The sequence below is a fragment of the Scylla paramamosain genome, chromosome 36, assembly GCF_035594125.1.
Source record: "Scylla paramamosain isolate STU-SP2022 chromosome 36, ASM3559412v1, whole genome shotgun sequence".
NCBI classification, from domain to species: Eukaryota; Metazoa; Arthropoda; class Malacostraca; order Decapoda; family Portunidae; genus Scylla; species Scylla paramamosain.
The window spans coordinates 10,817,061-10,826,907 of NC_087186.1; the positions used below are offsets into that span (position 1 = coordinate 10,817,061).

Here is a 9,847-nt window from a genome sequence, read left to right on the forward strand (position 1 = left end):
TAAATAACGAGACAGAACAAGAGCAAATAGTCCACGCATTAACTAATGAATTACGCCACTACATGAAGACGGCGCAGTGGTCTCAGCAGCCTACTTCTCCCGCCGCAGACCGAACCTTTGTGGCGACGGATCGGATGCGGTTAACGACTCAGCATTCCGCCTAGCCACCGTGCGCCCTCGAGCCTCCGTAATCTCATGTCGAAATCAAACACGCATATCGAAGTGTCGCCGAGTTTGACATTGCCAGCCGAGCGTTGCCCACAAATTGTCTTGCGGCTGAGGAGAAGACTGGTGGCGTCGCATCACTCAACCGCGACTCCGTAACAAGAACACAGACGCAGGTGTGAAAGTTGGTTCGTTACGCGTATTACCTGTGCATGATTGGGGGAAGAGGAGGGGGGGATAAGAAAGACGTAAACTAGAGAGGGAGGGAGGACAGGAGGAAGAACAAGGAAGCTAGAAGAGAAAGAAAGGAAGAATGTTTGTAATGCGTGTAATTTAAGCGTGAATGCAGATGAACGGAAGATTGAGGAAGAGAAAAGCTAAAGAAACTAAGAAAATAGGAAAGAATGAAAGAAAATAAACAGCTAGAAAAAAAAAAGTTAGAGCAAGAAAAAACGAGAAAACTAAGAAGAAAGAAATGAAAAAAATATATATATATGAAGGAAGAAATAAGGATACGCGTGAGAGACATGGAGGAGGATAAAGAGGAGTAGTGTGTAAGACGAAACATTAGGAAAAGGAGACAGAAAAAGCCGGATCTATCATAGGAACACGAATGCTCACCCAGCTCACCGTCACCAAGGACAGACCCACACCCTCACCACACCAGCTGCCCTACGTACACATCTTAGCATTCACACAACAGCGGACCATAAGCAATGATATGGGTGGTAATCAATTATCAGGGCGGGTTCTTCCCTCTTCGCTCTCTTAAACAAAGTACAGTAATTGGGCCAGAGGAGCGCCCCTGACCCAGTACACTAGTATACCTGTACTCGCCTTGAAAGATTCTAACGGTAAGCAATGTCATTTTCATTCCTTAAACTGTCTCCAGGTCTCTCCTTCCTTCCAAATGCATGGTAGAATATGTGCTCAGCTTCCTACGCATCCCACGCCTTCTACTCTCCTTCTCTTCCTCCTTTCTGTTTATCTTATTCATCTCCTTTTCCTTCTCCTCCTACTACTACTCTCCTTGCCGTTCTTTGCTTATTCCATTTATCTTTTTTTTCAATTTCCTTCTTTCTTTCTTATTTCATTCATCTCTTTTCCTCTTCCGCTATTCTATTCATCTTTCTTTCTTTCATCCATTTTTTTCCTCTTTTTCTTTCATTTCTGCCTGCTTTCCTTGCTTCCTTTCCTTTATTCTTTTTCTCCTCTTCCCGCCTCATTCTCAGCCCCCCACCTCTCTCTCTCTCTCCTATTCACTGTGCTCTGATCCTTCCCATCCTCTCCTCCTCAACCTCTCAGCTGCTTCGCCCCTCTTACCCAGTTCTCTACTCTCTACTCCTCATCCTCACCCCCCCTGACCACTCTTCCTCCTCTCATTTCTCTCTGCGGTACTTTCCCCAAACAGTACTCTTCATGACCGCGTGCCCTCGAAACGGTACTCCCCTCTCTCTCTCTCTCTCTCTCTCTCTCTCTCTCTCTCTCTCTCTCTCTCTCTCTCTCTCTCTCTCTCTAAACAGGAAAAGAACAGACTTTTTTTTAGCAAGTAGGAATCTTTAACCTTTTCATTTTCTCATATTTGGTTAGCTAGTTCCTTTAGGAGTGTGTGTGTGTGTGTGTGTGTGTGTGCGCGTCACCCTCACCCTTCGTGTTCTGTATCTCACAGGAATTGAGGTCTTGCGGACACTAACCCCACTTGGCACCACTCCCTTCCCTCGCCTCCTCACCTTTCTCCCCCATCCCTCCCCGCTCCCACCTAAGTGACAGTCATGCTTAAAGTGAACGCAGTGTGAAGGGAAGGGGAGGTGAGGGTGAACGAAAACTTAATGGTGGCACTGTACTAAACTTGCACCCCGTTTTCATTACCTTGTGAAATCGACACGTTATTTCCTCGCGGGCCAAACATACCCGACCCACATACCACACTACATGCCACGTCCCTCCACCTCCCGCTACGTTCCACGCACCCTGCTCCACCCTAACACATTATGCCATCCTACACAGTCCATCCACGCACTTATTCCTCTTTACTTTATCATAAAATCGTAATGAGTAGATTAAATGTTTGTTATCTGTGTTTGTTTGCTCCTCCTCCTCCGTGAATCAGCTGAGATGGACTTTCCCTCGTGGAGTTAACAGTACAGCGCCTCCCGCCTCGCCCTACTTAAGTCTCAGCCAAACACAGCCTCTCAGTCCCCTGCCTACGCCCTCTCAGCTGCTTGAACTAAACAGTCAGGTTAATCGCACCTTGACAACGCTACACCTTTGAAACCAGTAGAAGGTTTTATGTTAGGAGTGTAAGAGTGTGAGGTGCGCGGTGTTAAGGTTTCACTGGGTTTTACTTGGGGTTGCGTGTCGCCGCCCCGTGAGCAGACGAGTGGTGGATGTGTGCTGTCCCATTTCTCCGAGGTTCAGGTCACGATATGAACCAGTGCCGACAGGTTCTGACAGCAAACCAACTTGTTCTTTGGTTCCTTTCTCTTTCTCACTCCGCTGCTGCTCGATTCCCTTTCTCTTTCCTCTCCCTCAGCCTTCCTTCCCTTTCTCTTCCGCCCCATCCAAGGTGAAGGCTCGGGGCATCACAACCCTTCAGCAACACTTCGCCCCGCGGCACTCAGGCGAAACTTAATTGACTTTTTTACTAGTGAGGAGGCCAGCCCGCCCCCCCACCCCATCCCTCCCACGTCCACCCCCTCCCCTCACCGATGCCCTCGTCCCAATCCTATGCTTCGGAACACTCTTGTCGCCTTTATCGCTTCGTTTCTTCGAGTCCCAGCGTGGAAACGGACGAGAGATGTGAAATGAGGCGTTCGTGGTGTTGTCAGATGATTCTCGTGTTATTTACTGTTAGTGGTGTATTAGATTATGATCGCTGTGTTAAGTTGTTCGTTGTTATATGTTCTTCGTAGCGTTGTGTGTTCATGTTACTTATTTATTTATTTATTTTTTTTTTTTATTTTTTCCACGCGGGTTACCTTCACTTGCTTTTAAATTGAGCGCCTGTGTTGATTCGTGTCGGTGTGGCGGTCGGTGTGGCGGTCGGTGTGGCGGTCGGTGAAGAAATACCAGTTTGTAGCTACGATACGAGATTTTTTGGCCTTGATAACGAGCACGACTAGAGACTTCTTGTCCTTGGGAAACAAACATGTACCTCACGACCGTCCTTCCTTCCTTCCTTCCTCCCTTCCTTCCTTCATTCATCGTCTCTGTTTTCCTTAATTTTCTAACTTGCACGATGCCCTAATACACCTGCCGTCCCTGGCACACACACGCATAAACTCACACACGTCTAGCTCCTTTATTCTCTTCCTCTCTCTACGCCACACACTCCATGACAAACCATGCATTGCTACCTTAACAGTACTAGTTGATTACTCGTCTCACCACAGCATATATAAGCCATCTTTCCTGCCTCGTCCAAGCATGATAAGCGACCTTTCCTGCCTCACCCACACTAACATCTTTCCCTCCCATCCTGACATGTATTACCCATCTCTTCTCCCTCACCCTATCTAGCCATTTCTTCTGTTTCACACTTGTACTCGTATAAATCACCCTCCAAACCCCGCACTGCACCACACCTGTCAGTCACACCCTCCGCCTCACACTGCCGCTCTCTTAACCTCATGACTGGGTGGCGAGTGACCCTGCCGCAGTAAGTCACGCGCACCAGCGGCCTCAACCTCCGGACGTGATCTCCCGCGTGGCTACACATCGCATCAACCCTCCCCGTCTGATTTTCCCCGCATCACGATCTCAGGCGTTCCCTCGCCCCTCGGTCACGTGATAGGGTGGAGGGTCATCGTCCTGTCTTTGTTATCTATACATAAGCGTTGGTATTTATATAAAGGTAGGTCTTATATATTAATAGGGACCTGGTTAATAATACTTTAGTTAGTTTGCGTTGACTGACTGGTTGCACGAGTGACTGGGTGCATGAACTGACTGATTTGCAGGTGACTGGAAGACTGACTGATAAGGTAACCGACTGTGAGTGATAATACACGAAAATGCAAGAAAAAAAAAAGCAAAAAAAAAAAGTTGTTTCACTATGATTAAGCTGTGAATCAATATTTACTTCCTTCCTGCTTTTCTTTTCTTTTCCTGACTACCTCTACTACCACTACTGCCACCCACGCCTTGCCCCCGAGTGGCGGCCAGCGCTGTACACCGGCCTTGACACACTAAAGGCCTGTCTTCGTGGTCGCCTTGAGTACGTGTTAGCGAGGGTCGAGGATTCAGAGGAAGCAACCCGCCCTTCACCAAGACTTATTCGGTTCCTCAAACACTGGTTCCCTTTCTTCCCTCCAAGGTATAATGAAAGGAAGGAAAGACTGGACTGCTGACTGGATGTTTGGCTGGCTCCTGGTGACTCAATTGATGACTCACTGATTGAATGACTGACTGGATGATTGCCTGACTGTGACTGATTAGCAAATGGTTAAGGTGACCGATGCTGCTAAACTATTTCTGACAAGGTCTTCGACTTAAAAGTGCACTGAAAAAAAAAAAAAAAAAACTGACTGATGTACTGACTGATTAAGAGGAGACTGCTAAGTTGACTGACATTGCTATTTGTGATTGACTGACTAGACTGTTGACTGGAAACAAAGCACTGACTGATTCTCTCGACATGCTAAATGACTGATGGCTGCATGGGTGTCTCGTTCTGACTGACCTAGACACTGGCTGAGTCGCACGGCACACACACACACACACAAAGTAACCTTGAAAGTTCGCGTCGTAGTTTTCAGCACCGAGGCGCGAAACAAGGACCAAGGGAATATTTACGCTCACACCCACGTCTTCCTGGTTGCGGATCTATGCCATTTCCTATTTCGCGCCGCGCTTCCAGGTCAAGTCTGAGCAGAACATTAGAACGATAGTGTGGGACGATACAAGGAGGAGCTGCTCACGACTTAAAGGATTACTACTTTTTGCCCCATTGATATTTCCTGAAAGCTCTCGACCCTTCTCGCTTGCCTTCCCGCCCTCTTGGTCCCGTTTTGCTTTAATGGATCAGAGCACAGGTGTTACGAGGAAGGGACGCTGTTGGAGCACTGTTTGCCTTTCCCAGCCTCCAGAAATCCAGAAACGGTCTTTACTCACGAGTGGAATCAGGACAGTGTTACGAGCAAGGGAGGCTGTTAGAGCACTGTTTGCCTTTCCCAGCCTTAGGAACTACCAGAAGGGTTGAAATCGTCTTTACTCACCAACTCTCACTTCTGATTATGAAAGACTACATGAATGGGATCAGAGCACAGGTGTTTGGGAAGGCTGTTGGAACATTAGACACTTTTTCCACATTCCAGAACCACCAGAGATATTGGAACCATCTTCACTCACTAATTCATGTGTGTTCATAAGGGCAAGGAAAATTACACACTTTCCTCAGCCTTCACAAGCTCGAGGACAAGTGGTATCGGTCTTCACTCACGAACTGGCGCGTTTTCACAGAATCATCAAGGTAAATAGTGATTGTCTTAGCCTCCCTCGCCGCCACTGGAAGCATTTCACTCACGAACTGAAGAAATCTCGATCTGATAACATGGATTTGAAATGATGCTTCTCTTTTTCCAGGAAGACTAAAAGGAAGAAAATAGTCACTGCTCACGGACTCAGGAAATAAGTATCTTGTCTGTGAAACGTCGACTTACCGTGAAAAGGAAACGTCGCTTGTTCACCACCCTGGGAGACAAAGCATGGGAGGACAAAATACAAGAAACAAGATAATCACACACTTACCGAGCATAAGGAAGGGCGCCGCCATATTGATCCCGATGAACTCCACTCCCAAGTATATGAGGAACCCGAAGGCGGCGCAGCAGGAAAGCGCAGCCGAGACCACTCCGATGAAGCCCAGCCAGGGTTTGGTGCGCACCCAGTCACCCATCATGACAGAGCCGACGCTGAACAGGAGCATGATGGTGATGGTCACACCGAAGAAGGGCACCACAGAGTTCGTGTTGTTCTCCAGCTCAGTTTCCAGCGTGTGGGAGACGAAGCGCGCCACGGTGATAGTTTCGAACTCCAAGTCTTCCATGGCCTTCAGCAGCTGCTCCTCCCACAGCGCGGCCCTGGGGAACAACTAAGTTAGGCACGCAGGGAATGGAAACAGGTATTAAGTGCATTTATAAGACCAATAATGCTCACTCAGTCACTCACTCACTCACTCAGCCTAGGCGGAGTACTCACTCATGATCTTCCCTCTCGTTGTTGTTCTTGAGCCAGTAGAAGATGGACAGCGCCTTGGCACTCTCCATCACGTTGTAGTCCGTGACGTTGACGCCGCCCATGTAGTGCGAGAACAGGAAGGGCTCGAAGGTCTTGGGGTTGAGCATGAAGGGGTAGGTGAGGTTGAGCTCCTTGGCCTCCACCTCGGGCATCAAGTCGTACAGGTCCAGCACGGTGTTCTCGTAGCACTTCTTGTCCCAGATGGCGCACACGTCCTTGAATGTCAGCGTGCGGTCATCAAACTCGAGGGACACGGCCTGCACCAGGGTGTCTAGCTTCTTGATGTCCTCCCACACGTCCGTGCGCAGAATGGTGCCTTCGTCCCGCGCCATGATGATGAGGCGTGCGAACCTGCCCAGGCGCGTCATGCGGGACGGATGGAAGTCAGAGCTGAAGTTAAGGAAAAAGTTTTCCTCAATGATGGCGCGCTCCCGCCTGGCGAAGCCCGTGGTGGGAGAGAAGAGGTACTCGGGATCATCTTCGTATCGGATGTTCTGGAAGCCCGTGGCCAAGATGGCCGTCAAGAAGATGGGCACGATGATGAAGTAGCCGAAGTGGCATGCTATCATGTAGCCCAGGCGATAGAATGTGCGGTTCAGGAAGTTGTCGAACTTCTTCAGGAAGCAGCCCATGATGTGACGCAGGGAGCGGCTGCACGGGCCCGAGCAGGAGCAACAAGAGGAGGAGGAGGAGGAGGAGGCGGCAGCTGAGGCGGGCGGGGCCTCGGCGGGTCTTCCCTCCTCACACCTGTAAGGAAGAAGAAAGGATCAGTGCTCAGCCTGCGCGCCACGCCGCCACTGAGATTAGCTCGCCCTCTGTCTGTCTGTCCTGCCTCCCCGGGCTTCAAGTGCATGACGAAACCTTGTTTAATATTTGCATGTTAAATCCACTCATTCTCTGTACACACAGTCGTTACTCACAAGAATCCCTCGCTTGCTTCACCCCACACACTGGCCTTGGTCCTCTCCCTCAGCCCGGTTCTTTCTCTCCCTTCACTTGTAGTTATCCTGCCCCTCACCTACATCCACTTCCAGGAACGCCCCATCACTTTACCCCTAAACACGGCCCTGGACCCTACATCTCACATCAGCTTCCCATCTCCACTATAATTACTTAGGTACACAGCATCCGCCCCATCATGGTGGCCAGGGACAACGGGAGGCGGAGGGTGCAGGGCGGGAAAGCAACTCGCCTTACACAACCCTCGCGTGTTACCACCCTAAGTCTGCACCAAGTATAAACACGAACACGGCGGAAATTTCCGTCCAAGGAGCGACGCATGATGACTCAGTTTTTCGCTAAGGCAGGTGGGAGTCTCAGTAAAGATACATATGGTCTATTTCACTCTACCGTAACCTTCATCCCTCGCCCTTAGAGACACCAACACTAGCTGCATCACCTCGCTGCCTCTACACAGGACGGGATCCGCGTGTTGCCGCTTCCCTCGCTCAAGTCATCATCGAAGGTCTCTTTCCTCAAACGCTTCAGTGTCCTGCTTCAGCTAATTTCCTAAGGGTCTAGTGGAAATAAGGATTTTCAAGGGAGTTTTCGTGATTCCAGGGACAGTTTAACGAGTATTCTGCATCATGGATGGGGAAAACACAAGAGAACCTCAAAAAATCTGGCTCTGACTATGGAACAATCTGTTTCCTAAGACTGCCACAAAAAAAAAATAAATAAAAAGCAAAAGGGAGGTGCGCATGCCGCCATGGACACTGCACGCAAAAATCCCTCGCTTCCTGAAGGTGTCACGCATGTGTCCTCCTTCCCCTCGCCCATAAAACAACGCCAAGAACATTGAAAAAAGAAAAAAATGCTCAAACACACCACTTACTGCCACTAAAATTAGAGAAAAACAAAAGGAAACAGACATTCACCACCTCATAAACCTACCTACCATTCTGAAGCTCGTGTACAAACTGAGCTAATAAGAAAGAACCAGCAAATTTTTTCACTAACTTCCCTTCTCGTGAGCAGAGCAGCAAGGTGATACACGTAACCAAGGTCACCTTGAGTCGTTTTACCCTCTCAACCCTGAAATGATGAAGTTCACCAGTACTTTCCACGGCCAATTAAGGCTTAAACAGCACCTCCCCTCCGTCTCGTTTCCTGGTAAATCCTCCCCTTTTAAGACCCATTCCTTCGGGACCGTTGCCCTCCAGGTGACCTCGCCCATCTAATTAACGTTTTCAGGTCACACTGGTTCCTTTCACCTTTACGAAATCTTAATTTAAACCCCCGGTGAGCAGTTATCGTTCACACGTTTCTTTTTTCAGTTCTTACAGGTTAATTCAAATTTACCTTTATATCTAAGTTTCCCAGGTAAGTTAGCGTCGTATAGACTTGAGTTCCTGTGCTGTATCTATTCATCATTCACTATATCACTACTTAAATATATCAGATTGTCTACTAATACTTAAAATCTTTTCATCAGCACCTACATCCATCAATCTTTTCATCTACCCTTATCTAAATATATCACTATCTTTCCCTCTGCCTTCCTCTTCCACTCCCTGTCTCCCTTCCTCTCCCTCTCCCCGTACGCCCCGCGCTCCTCCCGCCAGGACGCTCCCAATGGATACAGATTCAAAGAGAGACACTCATCAATTCCTTCTTGCCCTCCCTCATTCCCTCACAGTTTAATTTAATCTTCCGCCTCTCCCTTTTACAATTTATTTTCCTCCTTTTCCTCAGCCTTTTTTTTCATCCCAGTGTCTCTCTTACTCCTTGTTCCTCTCTTTCCTCTTTTTTTTCTTTTTAATTCTCCCTCCTCTCTCTCATCTCTTGCATTTCTCTCTATTCTAGTCTATTCTTCCTCTCTTCTCCTTTCCTCTTTGTTATTCCTCTTTCCCTCTCCCATCTTCTCTTTAATCTTCCCTGTTTCTTCTCTATCCTCCTATCCCCTTCTCTGTTTTCTCCTCCTGGTCCCTCCTTTCTTTCCCTCTCTTTCTCCCTTTCCTCCTCTCTTCTCTTTCCTCCTCCTTGTCTCCCGTCCATTTCCCTTCCAACCATTCTCCTCCCCCTCCCCTTTCTCTCCGTCCTCTTGCTTCAGGTCTTCAGACAATACAGTACAGCAGCTCAATACCTCGTAAATTAACATATTGGCACCGTCATTAACCACCATTATCAAGTACGCCATTGACAAAGACTTTCTCCCCCATTAACTTCCTCTTTCGTATTCAAATATCAGCTTCCCGCGTCGACAATAAGGGAATCAAAATAAGAGACAGGCGAAAAGTACCGGGAGAAAGCGTCACTCCCTTATTGTAGCACCTTGACACTGCTCTGACACACCTGACACGTGGTGATGACTAACTACACCTGTATTACACCTCACCTGGTCTACTTAGGTTACTAGAAGCACCTGTAGAATTTCATACCCGACACAGCAAGGGTTAAAAGTCACGTGTGTCCTTGTGCTGTGTTCAGGGGAGAGTAGGGAGGA

The 9,847-nt window shown here is 48.3% G+C and overlaps 1 protein-coding gene across 9 annotated transcripts in view; it reads right to left on the reverse strand.

The window, feature by feature from the left end:
* The window catches only part of LOC135090976 (patched domain-containing protein 3-like), a 104,611-nt gene that overhangs the window by 13,500 nt on the left and 81,264 nt on the right, over nt 1–9,847 (reverse strand). For 7 of the 9 annotated variants that reach the window (XM_063988229.1, XM_063988233.1, XM_063988228.1 and 4 more), the window contains 2 exons: nt 6,364–7,149; nt 5,914–6,245 (listed from right to left, as the gene is read on the reverse strand). In XM_063988229.1, the coding sequence (XP_063844299.1) occupies nt 5,914–6,245; nt 6,364–7,034 (1,003 nt within the window). In that variant the 5' untranslated portion in view covers nt 7,035–7,149. Of the gene's footprint in view, nt 1–5,913; nt 6,246–6,363; nt 7,150–9,739 lie in introns of all 9 variants that reach the window. The other 2 variants (XM_063988232.1, XM_063988227.1) reach the window with 2 other exon arrangements.